Raw genomic sequence first — 12,744 nt, 5'->3', positions numbered from 1 at the left:
CAGAGTGCCTCAAACGTTCTCTCAAAACTTTACACTTCACTATAGTTTTATTATGGAAAGAAAATATTTCCTTTGATACTAATGTTGTTTAAATTGCTGTATCTCTTTTTGATATTTCATCCATCATATTTTTTATTTCTTCAGATGGGACTAAATGTCAAATATCAAAATGATTCAGTTATAATACCATAGCAGTCTTTGTGACATGACAGTCAGTTGAACCGGGTGCTGCAGTAAGGTTGAGTATCTTTAACTCAATAAACAATTGTGGCACCATGCAAAGCCACAGAGCTTTAGAAAATTGCAAATTCTGAATTTGTGGAAGACTAAACTATTCAGACAGCCATCAAATGGATTAGTCATAAACTGGATCATTCTATCTGTAGCTAAGAAAGGTAAAGTCCTTATCCCTGCACACGAGCAAGGCAAATGAAATCGGTTTGAATTCTCCCCTGCCTAGAACTTATATAGAAGTCCTTGTACAGATCTGCATGTGGGAGGGATGTCCAGTCCACACTGATCAATGTATAACTATCCACTTTAACTGCAGCTCTAGAGGCTGTAAGGGACAGATTTCAGTATGTGGTTCATAGTGCTTTGTTCCATTTGCCATACATTCTCTAGCCTTAGTACACCGCTACCTCAATATAACGTGACCCGATATAACACGAATTTGGATATAACGTGGTAAAGCAGTGCTCTGGGGGGACGGGGCTGTGCACTCCAGTGGATCAAAGCAAGTTCAATATAACGCGGTTTCACCTATAACGCGGTAAGATTTGTTTGGCTCCCGAGGATAGCGTTGTATCGAGGTAGAGGTGTACATAAATATTATTATTTCAATCTTAGCTGAAAAAAGATTATTATTGTGCTGGCAGGACAGCATCAAAACAAATATTTCAATATATTATTCCATGATAGATTATCAAGACTCTCTATTCCACAATAAATTTAGGAACAGACTCCATCCCAGTGAACTCCATGAAATAAGTGATGCGATCCCGCTCTGACAGGCTTTTAAACATAAATATAATCTCAAGGTTCCAATTCTACCTATTTTTTCCAAATATCCTACAAACCTTTGTATTAACTAGTACAATGTATTTTAGCAAAAATAGTATAGTAATTTTAGTAGTATGATACCAGGCATCAAGAAATGATACTACTATTTTAAATGCATACTTTTGTGGGGTATCTAGGACATACACGGAAGAAAAGGCTTTTGTAATGTCAGGGTTTCCTCCAAATAGAAAAAGCTGTAGAAAAAAAAAATCTGAGTGACAATAAGCCTACACCATTATAATTTTATGCCTAAAGGAAACAGTTTTTTAAAAACACATAATGTAGTTGAACAGTTAAGTACTATTTGGCAACAAGTTATTGAAAAGCTATCTCCATTACTGTCATCAGAAAAACTGCTTCTGCTATAGCAGTGGTTTTCAACCTGTGGTCCATGGATCCCGGGGATGCGCGGACTATATCTAAGGAGTCCACAAAATGTTGTCATTCCCATAGAACAGTGGTTTTCAACATGTGGTCCGTGGACCCCTGGGGGTCCTCAGACTGTATCTAGTATTTCCAAAGGGGTCTACACCTCCATTCAAAATTATTAAGGGGTTCACAATTGAAAAAAGTTTGAAAACCACAGTGCTAAACTAAACAGTCAACATTCATTTGCATGTCTACTTCTTCCCTTAAAAGGGAAATAAAAAAAGTTTATATATAGACAGAAGAGTTTCTATATGCATCCGAAGAAGTGGGCTGTAGTCCACGAAAGCTTATGCTCTAATAAATGTGTTAGTCTCTAAGGTGCCACAAGTACTCCTGTTCTTCTTTTTGCGGATACAGACTAACACGCCTGCTACTCTGAAACCTATATATAGACAGCAACAGATAGGTCTTCAGAAAAGTAGTTGAGCTTGTAAGTAAATATGATGAACCATTTACAGGAGTATTTACATTTGAAATCCAGTACTATCATTCTAGAGCAGTGGTGGGCAACCGTCGGCCCGCGGGCCACATGCAGCCCGTAGTTGCCCACCTCTGTTCTAGATCATCCATCATACTGATCTACTCTGCACAAAAATGACATTATTAATTCTGTTTCTGAAATAGATGAAACTTTAAATTGAAGGAGATTTATTTTACTGCATATTTAGACACAACACCTGAAGACTGCCATATAAGTTCTGCTACTAAAAGAAATACAGTGGCAAAATTTCTTAATGTTCCTCATATCTTAGCCTGAGCTGGTGAATTATAGTGCATCTTTAATAAATGCTGGTTTAAGTCACATTGATTTAGGGTTGTTGAAAACAGAGAAAGATGGATACAATGCCTGAATTAAATAAAGGCCTTAAATGCCAAGATTAGTGAACAAATCCCAAAGCATTGTATTTTCCTTAAACTCAAAATCCACTACATTAAAAAGCTTGTCCATCCATGAGTTGGTCTGCAAACGCAGGAAACCATCGAGTTCTATTAAAAGCATTTCCTGTTCTTAAGTCTCTCTTGAACTTATTCCACAGGTCATAGTGGTAAACACAGGACCCTTTTCAAAATCCAGCCACAATTTTTGACTCTCTGCCAGACAGAAACCTTTGTTAATATAAAGTTAATGTTTACTACAGTAAGTAAAGTATCATAAATATTAAAAAAAATCAAGAATATTACTTTTTTAAAAACTGAACATTAAACAGTACATAAATAATAATATAGATCAAGATTCATGCATGCCCGAGCAAAAATCTACATGACAATCAATGACTCTGAGAAATGTATTACTTCTGTTTGAGAGTTCTAAAATTACAATTACAAATAACCAAAAATATAAAACACATTATAAGTGATTCCCTGCTCCAGCATGCTAGCAGAGAGTTCAGTTTAATTTAAATTTCAGCAGGTGCACAGCCATTCTCCAGAAGCTCACAAGAGGCCATATAAAAATTTAAAAAATTAAAAATAATTCACCTAGTTCCAATCACGGAACTTCAACTAGGAACCTTTAGCATAAGAAAGAAATAGGCTAAGTAGTCTCACAGAGTTTAGAAGATTCATAGGCTCTTATACACAGCACTGAATACTGCCCCATCTCCCCCGCACACACACACACACTGTTCAGCCACAACAGAACAAAACAAAGGAGGCAATGGATGTGGTGTAATTAGGTCACAACTTTATTCACCTAAAATATCTGGGAATACTCGGCAATATACTTTACAGTGCAGGTCATCATCCTTCCCTTAATCATTTTCACATAATCACTCACTTGGACCCCACCATCCAGTGGCTACAAAAAGAGGGGGGTTTGGCACCCTGCCATACAAGACATAGGCGCCCTGAACACCCCCCCCACACACACCCTTCCTCAGCTCCCTAAAGAATGCTTTCTTTTACATCCTATTCCAATCAATTTTATCTCATAACCATATCCCTTTCATAACGAGTATCTGCACTGGCAGCTGCCACGAGTTCTACTTACTGAGTTCTGACTTTATAACCTAACCCCACTGCCTCACCCTGCCAGACCCTAACCTTGCTGTGGGGAAGGTGAAGGAAAAGCCCCCAAGGAAAAAGGGTTAGTGTGATGCCCACAGTGGATCATGAAAGAACCCTGTCCTTTTTCAGAATCTCAGGGTGGGTGTTGCCAGCCCAATAAAGGTAAAAGTGGGCTTCACTGAGACTGCACAAGGTATAAACACCAACACCCTTTTGGTCAGCTGGAAGGCCAATACCTCCCCCCCAACCTGATTCAGCTGTTTCCTGCTTCTTAGCACTCTCTGCAGGTAAACATTCCCCCTTCTTCCACCTCTGTGACTAGTTGCAGAGAGAGAGCCCTCATTTCTTTTAGCCAGCTGGACAAGGACTTACTGCAAGTTGTGGTGAGCACACTTTCTCCTCCTACCCCAGGAAGAACTGTGGGCAGGGGCAAGCAGTGAAGCCTATGGCAGAAATACTACTTAACAATAGGAAATGCTGCTTGAGAGCTATTTTTGATGGCCACCTTGATTGATTCTGATAGAAAATATCCAGCTTTTTCATTTCTATTGAAATATGATGTAATATGATGGATAAATATTGTGAAATAATAGACCATTTAATTAGTTTTAGTAACACAGCCAAACACAGTGTTATGTAACAAAGCAATTTAGAACATAAGGATCTCCACTAGTTTAAACAGTCAGAGAAAATAAGTCTGCCTAAAATGGCTAATGCATGTTGCTTTCATAATAAAACACTTCTTTTGGTTTGTTCTTTTATGTTCTACTAGCAGTGCGAAACAGTGCTGTATATCATACACTTTTCTTTCTCCTTTCCCCTTTTTTAACCTTGGCTAAAATGACTGTGTTTGTTTTTCTTACAGTAGTTTTTTTAAATTATATTTTACTTCTGCCTTACTTTGTGGATTTCCTGTCATTTTAAATATGGTGTTCAGTGTGATTTGATTTTTGAATAGGAAAGATGTTATACTTTCCCTAATTTTATTATTATATAGCTAAGGGTAGAAATCTAAACAAAACCAGAAAAAGAATCCAATAATCACCATCATATATATGATCAGAATGTATTAGTAATTGCAATCAAGTTTTAAAGCATAATTATGCTAAAATACGAGTCCCTGCCCTTCCCACACCTTCATTTGATACCAATTTACATCTCCCAACATTATGCTATGAGTTAAATTAAAGTCCTTCAGTGTTAGGACACCTCCAAAACATAAACAATAATGTACTTTTTATTAAAGTATACAACATGAATAATAATATATTAATTAATAAATATGTGGCCCCAGTCCTGAACTCATTCCATGAGCACTGTTCATACGTGTAAACTGCTTGAGCCACCTTCCCTCTGTTCCTGACATGAACATAGTCATGAAAATAACTTAGCCCTGTACTGATTAGAAGGTCATCTGTTAGCTATAACAACATAATTAAATATTGTAATTGCTTCTTATTCCTGTTTTGACTTTGAATGCTCTTGGATCTTACTAAATTTCTAGTATAAAGGAACAACTTTCCTAGTTTTAAGTATGATAAACACAAGAGCTGGACTGTTTTAACAGCTGCTGTATGTTTTGTCGTTGACATTTTGTGCACATTATGATTTTCCTAGAAAAAGGAATTCAAGTCTAACTAATTGCAACAATGTAAACACGCTTTTGACCATTGTAACATTGTGAAGATGCTATTACGATGTCACGTCTTCTGTTCATTTGTCAACAACAATTAAAAATTAGATGAAATGACAATTTTTAGGATTTTTTAATATTTGCTTATTGTGACCTAACTGTGTATGATGGAATTGAATCAATTTCCAATACTGTGAATCAAATACATTACATAAATTAGAAATGATCCTCAATGATAGTAAAAGATAATATCTAATTACTAATATACTGTTACATTGCATCCCCTTCACAATGTACAGCAACACAAAACTGCAAATGAACTTCTCTATGTTGATTTACCTACGTGCTGTTCTTGTGGTCTTCTTCAGTTCATTATTTCTTAACTTTTTCTTTTAATAGAACCGCTTTTTTCTGTTTGCATCTTCTGGTAGGCAACCTATATATCTATGATTTTTCTTTTTTAAGGGCTAATAGAAGCTCTGACATTGACCTCTTACCTAGAAATGAAATTTAGTCTATTTCAGTTAAAAATAATTTCAGGAGCTATACCTTCCCCAATGGTCCCCTGCCAAATTTTTTGGCTTTACAATCTCATTTCCCTATTTTAAAATGTGTTTCTCTCCCCTATTGCTGTGTAACAAACACACGCAAACAACAGAGGACAGGGACTAGCTAACAATTAAGGTAAACAATTAAGCTGACTATAGACAAAATTCATAAAGCAAACAGTGAAAAAAGAGAAAAATACTTTTAAAGTGTATATGATTATATGCAACCCTTACACCAATTACTAAATTATTGAAAGTTTTACGTAAATTTGCAAACATACCACTCGTTTTATTTGTCTTCACAAGGCAGACAAATAATATTTGAATATACATGGATTACTCAGCACATGAAAGTTTAATGGATAAACACAGAATGTCTGTGTAGCCTTTGGGTTTACTTAATCAAATCTTTAAATTCCAGTGGAGAAAGATGAGATTAACAATCATTGTTAAAGATGAGATTAACAAATTCCAGTGTTGTCAGTTTTGCTCGTTATTAGCTTCAGTGTGCACTGTAGCTTTGTGTATTTTGTCTGCCTATTACGTACAGGAATTCAAGCCTATTGGTACAGCTCATAACAGAAGGGCCCAGCCTTTTGTTGCAGCAGCAAACATTGATGACAAAAGACAGGTAGTGAGTTCCTCCTATAATTCTCCAATTGGGCTGTATTCATCTGGCAATATTCAAGACGCTCTTCAGGGACAACTGAGGGGTCTAATTCCTAGTTCACCTCAAAAGTAAGTATTGGTATTTACTTATATTACATGGTCTTTTGTGGCAATACTACTCTGTTTTGTTGTCCATTCAAAAGTCCAGCTCTTGCTGTTTTATTTTTCTTTTCTGATACTCTAAACTTCTGTTATATTTTTCAAAAATGGTGATAAATGAAGCAATTTCCTTTTAACATCCAGGAGTTCATCTATAATTCAGCTATAAAAGTAGTGATAATGCAGATAGTTAAAAATTCCCCTTCACTGGGTTTGGCTGCGATACTACACACCATCCTTCTCTCTTACACTACCATGTACTCTTCTGTGTTTCTGACTGTAACAGCAAGTGTGTTTTTAATACCACTAGTATGCAACATAAAAATAGTTGGTTCATAACAATTTGTAACCTTTGTGTACGCTAATTTTACCCAGTAATAAATATTCATCAACTGAAGGAAGTTATTTTAATCCTTTTTTTTTTTTTTTACAGGATACAAATTACTTTGAACACAAGCATAATATTCGTCCCAAACCTTTCATAGTCTCAGGCCGAAGCAGGTTATAAACTCTAGCTGTATGATGTGTTGGATGCATGGGTTTTTTAATGCATACTTACAATTCATATGAAAATTTGATATTAATGCACTTGAAATTATTTTATGCGATTAAAGCTTATTTTAAAGCTTTTAAAAAATAAAATGCATGCTTTGCAGAGCTCAGGCTTCCATTTCCTAAAGGAAGAGGGTCCAGATTCTGATGTCAGTTACACTGGTGAGAGTCTGGAATAACTACAATGACGGTTCTTCAACTCAATGGACCTGGTCCACATTTACATCAGTGCAATTGAGATCAGGATCTGACCTTGACAAGTTTATGGAGCTGTGAAATTCTCTAGTCCCACTATCCGTATGACTTGTAAACTTGCTAATTAAGAATTTAATCCAACCTGTCATATCAGGATCCTCTGAACCATGTAGATTGCAAAGGCCACACAGGCAGACCTATTCACAATGCAATCTGCTGCAGAGGAACTAAATAAAAGAAAAATCTGAGCTCCACAGCGTTGCAAAACTGTCAGAAAAGGGAAGAGTTTATGCACGAGTTCCATTTTTTTAATCTAACCTCTCTCTCATATAATTGGGCGTTATAATGCCTGAAACAATACTACTTGATCAAAATAGAAGGGAAAGTATCCTTCTAGAATCAAAGGCAGCCTCTGTGGCTACATAGGCTAGGAGGCCTCACAGGTTTGAGTGGCCCAATTTCTATGGATGCTGCTTTCCGTTACAGGAGTTTTGTTACTACCAGTGGCTTCAGTTCTATACCTTATTTTCAAAGTAAAAAATATTTGTGCCATAATTCCAGCAACTCAAGTCTAATACAGCAGTCTGAGACGTCAAAGCAGTTGGCATGAACCTCACTGACATCCTATTCACAATGGGAAGACACATACAGTTTATCAAATTATGTGAACTGTCCAGTTAATGAACCAGTACAATTAAAAAGATTAAGGGTGTTGTTCATTTGTTTTGACAAATTAAGTTTAGTTTTAATTATGTATATTCTTAGTTATTATTATTTCTACAGCTATTACGCATCTCACAGACACATACAAATGACAAGATCCATACCCTGAAAAGTTTACAATCTGAGGGATAGGTCATCAGATTACGATCTAGTGCATTGCAAGGGGCAGCATATTGTTGCACTGCCCTCTGGGGGCCCTAGACGGGAGATTTTGGCACAGGGAGTCCATCTCTCTCCCTCAGTCTCCCCACAGCTGTTGAGAAGAAGTAAACAGCAGTAGGTCTAGATCTGTTGTAGTGTATGCTTCCCAATGTGCCAGCTTAACTGCAGTCTGCAGTCCACCCACTCCCTGTCTACTCCACCCTTTCCCACTCACCTGCAGGAGGTGGGGATGCAGCAGCTCTACTCTATGGGGCCTGCTCCTCCCATACACAAGAAGTGCCAATAGAGAGCACTGGCACAGAAGAGTCAGAGTGTAGTTTATGCCCCCTTACTCCCTTGTGTTGGCACAAAGGACAGGTCACAATCTACGTGTGACCCCACTACAGCACTCTATTATTAAATCTTTGCAGAGAAGTGGCGTGAAACTGTTTTTTGTGACAATTTTGGACTTGTAGACCATCACAGTGAGAATTTACAAGGTTCAACTATATTAATATCACGTTTTTCTCATTTAGTTGAATGTTGGGACTGTCTATAAAAGGTCATATATTTTTGAATTTATTCTTCTTACAGTAAGCACTCTCATTCTATATAATCTTGAATATTTAGGATTGTTTCATAATGTATGTTCTGAAAATTCATTTTTTAAACCAAACAATGCTTTGTAAAAGATACATATTTAAACAAATGACCATTTTCCAGGATTGCAGATGGGAAATTAGATGCAAAAATTAATCTGATAAGAAAGGTGAGCAAGCTTTCTGGTCTTAATTAGTTAATATTTGTAAAGTGCTTTGACAATGGAAAGTTCTGTATACTTCAAATTGCAAGTATTATTTATTAGCCTCAGATGAATGGTGCTATGCAATTGCAAAGTAGCGGCAATAGTATTGGTTGCCAGTTAATTTTTTACCCTCTGGACTGAACATATACGTTAAGTAAATTCTGCTTATTTGGTACCTAAGATCACGTTTGCCAAAAGAGAATTTTAATTTATTATGTCGAAGATCTCAAAGCAACTGTTGCGGGTTACATCCCAAAACAGGTTACATTCATAATATTCTTTATTAAATACAGTAATAACACATCTCAATTGTAAATCTCTCTTCAGGATATAAGGCCAACTCCTACAGTCCTCTCTCAATAGGAATTTTGCCAAAATAAGAACCAAGTATGAACTGTAGGATTTGGCCAATAAATGGAATTTTAGGCACAATTATAGACTTCATGCTGACAAAACTAATTAACAGATGTATGAAATCTTTACCCTAACTTAGCATTGCCTCTCTTTGTTGCTGGTAGCAATAGCTATGCTTCTTTTGGCCTTCTCTTAATGGATTCCATTTTTTGAAACTCATCATTAACAAGTGTTGCTCTGCCACAGGATTCAAATCTTCTAAAGTGTGACCCTGATTTTTCTAAGCACTGGCATGTGTATCTGTGACTGGTCCCTTCTATGGGCTTTTGGCTGGGGCATGCTGGGACAGCATACTTACTTGGGAACTTGCCTGTCTTTTTTGGAATTAATTTTCCTTTGATGGTAAGGAATGTTTTTCTCTTTAAACTTTCAGAATGTGGTCCTGCACAAATTCCACTTAAGAACTAAAGGGAGAATAATTTTGGGTCATTTTAGCCTCTCTTCCTCCTCTCCAGGGCAGAGTTCTGAAATGTAGCTGTCAGGCAGGCACTATACTGTATCCCCAAACTTTTGCGGATACAGACTAACACGGCTGCTACTCTGAATCCAAACTGAGAGCAATATAAATTTCTCCCTGATTTACTCAGGAGTCAGCCAGGAAAGAACCTATCAATACACAAACATGTAGGTTGAGGGAAGCAGATTGAATCACAATCCTTCCCAGGAGTTTGATTACCATATTTATGTGACTGTGGCCCTGAGAAGGAAGTGGTCTCAGATGACTGTGGAAGGCCTGGATTATACATTGTTCCTGGAAAAATTGCCCCCTTGAAAAAGAAACCCTCTGAGTCCAGTTAGGGCTGAAGAGGGCTTAAGTGCTATGGGGAAAATGGTAAAACCAGAGACACTAAAAAGAAACATTTTGATATAATATTCACTACGTTACTCTGCTAATCATTTTCCTGAGGTTTTGCCCATATTAATGCCCAGCGGCTTTACAGCTTTTCTAAAACTGGAGTAGTATCCAACATCCTATTTTCATTCTAAATCAAAAATAAAGTCAAATTCAAAAGTAACAGAGACCAAGATTCATTTCATATTCTTTGAGAATCTATTCTGTTTTTGTGAAGGGCCATTTTACATTCTGCTTGGAATTGTTATAATTTAGAATGGCAAAAGTATGTCCAGTTATTTTTTAACATTTTTAACTTTTTTTGAAATTTTCAACAAAATATATGGAAAAAATATGTATTAAATAAATGTATTGTTGAAATAAGTTTAAAGGTGTAATAAATACTATAGGTTAGTATTAAGGACAATCTAAAAAAGTCACATACGTTATTTTAAGTTTTCTTTATAGAAAACCCTTTCAAGTGAAGAAATGTAATGTAGAGTTTAGGTCACAGACTGGAATGAAGAGTTTGGGTTCTAATTCCTGGCTCTGTCACTAACTGTGTGATCTTGGGCAAGTCACTTAACCTCTCAATGCCTCCACTTCCCACTGTGAGGCTGGAGTAATGCTTACCTAGTTCAGAGGGGTATGGTGAGGCTTCATTAATCCTCTGAAAAAGGCACTTTAAAAGTACAAAGTAATATTATTTTCCAAGTACGCTGAACTTTCAGAAGGTTATATTTAATGTCAGTGACAGGGGAAAATATATTTATGCACTGGGCTTTCACAGATTCAGAGGTTTTAATTGATTGTTCTCGGGTTTCGTTCGTAGGTGTTTTTTTGGGGGGAGGGTAGGGAATTAAGGAAGTAAAGTTGACTAGATTAAACATACTTTTGCTTTTCTATATTTGATAGATTTCATCTCTTTCTTTACAGTCATGTTAATATCTCTACACTTGTTTATTTTGTCTTTATTTTGGGTATGTGTTGCACACCTTTCTGTAAACTGGCTATTAACACAGTGGAGGCAGTACTCCTTCCGGTATTGATGGTGGCAGTGGACGTAGTACCCCCTCTTCTGTTAGCACTATCTGCCCTACTGACTTGAAAGCTGCATCTAAGATGGCCCCTAACATTCCCTTGGAAATGGAACTTCCTGGTGTCAAGATTGTACATGCTCAGTTTAATACACCTCTGCAGATGTACTCAGATGACAATATAATGGAAACACTGCAGGGCCAAGTTTCTACAGCTCTGGGGGAAAATCCCTCAATGAGGTAATCAGAGCCAGCATGTGCACTGAATATATTTGCTAAAGCATTAACATTATCAATTTCCATACTGTTTCTACATTAAATTTTAAAAGCTATCTAAACTGCAACTAAAGATTTTGAAGCTTATATTAAAATACAATTCATTAGGGCTGTCAAGCAATTAAAAAAATTAATCGTGATTAATTGTGCGATTAAAAAACTGTGATTAATCGCACAATTAAAACATTAATCATGATTAATTGCAGTTTTAATTACACTGTTAATCAATATTAGAATACCATTATTTAAATATTGTTGGGAATTTCTATATTTTCAAATATAGAGTCAGGGCTGGGAGCTATGGGGCATGGGGCTCAGGGCTTCAGCTACTCTTAGGACTTGGGGCTTCAGTCCAAACCTCAGGGTTTGGGGTGCAGGGCTCCAGCCCCCCGCCACCCAGGAAGCTCCAGCCCCCGCACCCACCCCTGCCCGGGAAGCTGCAGGCTGGGGCTGCTCCAGCCTCCCTGCCACCTCCGAAGCTGTACGCTAGGGCTTCAACTCCCACCATGCTTCCTCCTGAGCTGCAGGCTGGGGCTTCAGCCCCTTCTCCCCCTGGTCGATGCCTCCCACCGGGCCCACAGGTACGCAATTAACATGTTAAAAAAATTAACATGTTAATTTTGCTTTCAGTTAATTGAAGGCATTAACTGCAATTAATAGCCAGCCCTACTATTAAGGTATTAAAAATATTTTTCTAACCCAGATTGTTAAAGATGTCTGTCAACATACAAAAGACAAGTGTTACAGGTCAGACTCACTTTAAAAAAAATCTCTCTCTATTTGCAGCTGATACAAGCTGATAACTATAGCTACTCTTTAAAATGGACTCTTGATCCACTCCTGACCAGGGCCTCAATCCTGAAAAGACTTACACACTCAGCTAATTTTAAGCACTAACGAAGTCACACTGAGTTCAATTGGACTATTCTAGTCCTTAAAGTTCAGCACTTGCATAATTCTTTGCAGGACTAGGTCCTATGACACCTATCCCTATCATCTGAAGAAGAAAAATTAAAGCAGTCAGTATACAACATTTTACACTCTGTTGCAGTCTTTCATGCCCAGAATGGGAGCCGCGAGAAGCAGTGTGGGCCGCACGTTGCCCACCACTGCCCTACTGCCTGGTTATCCATCATCAATAACATTTTTTTAAAAAGTAGGGTTACCATACGTCCTCTTTTTCCCGGACATGTCCGGCTTTTCGGCAGTCAAACCCCCGTCCGGGGGGAATTGCCAAAAAGCCGAACATGTCCGGGAAAATGGCGGCTCTGTTTAAGAGCCGGGCTGCCTGAACGCTACCGGCTTCGGGCAGCCCCGTGCCT

General features: G+C 37.5%; 1 protein-coding gene across 5 annotated transcripts in view; it reads left to right on the top strand.

The window, feature by feature from the left end:
• Window positions 1-12,744, top strand: part of PDLIM3 (PDZ and LIM domain 3) — a 45,343-nt gene that overhangs the window by 22,736 nt on the left and 9,863 nt on the right. For 3 of the 5 annotated variants that reach the window (XM_034771151.1, XM_034771149.1, XM_034771152.1), the window contains 2 exons: window positions 6,881-6,948; window positions 11,132-11,386. In XM_034771151.1, coding sequence (XP_034627042.1) covers window positions 6,881-6,948; window positions 11,132-11,386 — 323 coding nt within the window. Of the gene's footprint in view, window positions 1-6,229; window positions 6,418-6,880; window positions 6,949-11,131; window positions 11,387-12,744 lie in introns of all 5 variants that reach the window. The other 2 variants (XM_034771153.1, XM_034771150.1) reach the window with 2 other exon arrangements.

This window comes from Trachemys scripta, chromosome 5, assembly GCF_013100865.1.
Source record: "Trachemys scripta elegans isolate TJP31775 chromosome 5, CAS_Tse_1.0, whole genome shotgun sequence".
In the NCBI taxonomy this organism is placed as follows: Eukaryota; Metazoa; Chordata; order Testudines; family Emydidae; genus Trachemys; species Trachemys scripta.
The sequence above is the reverse complement of the archived record's forward strand: the minus strand, read 5'-3'. Positions and strand labels throughout refer to the sequence as shown.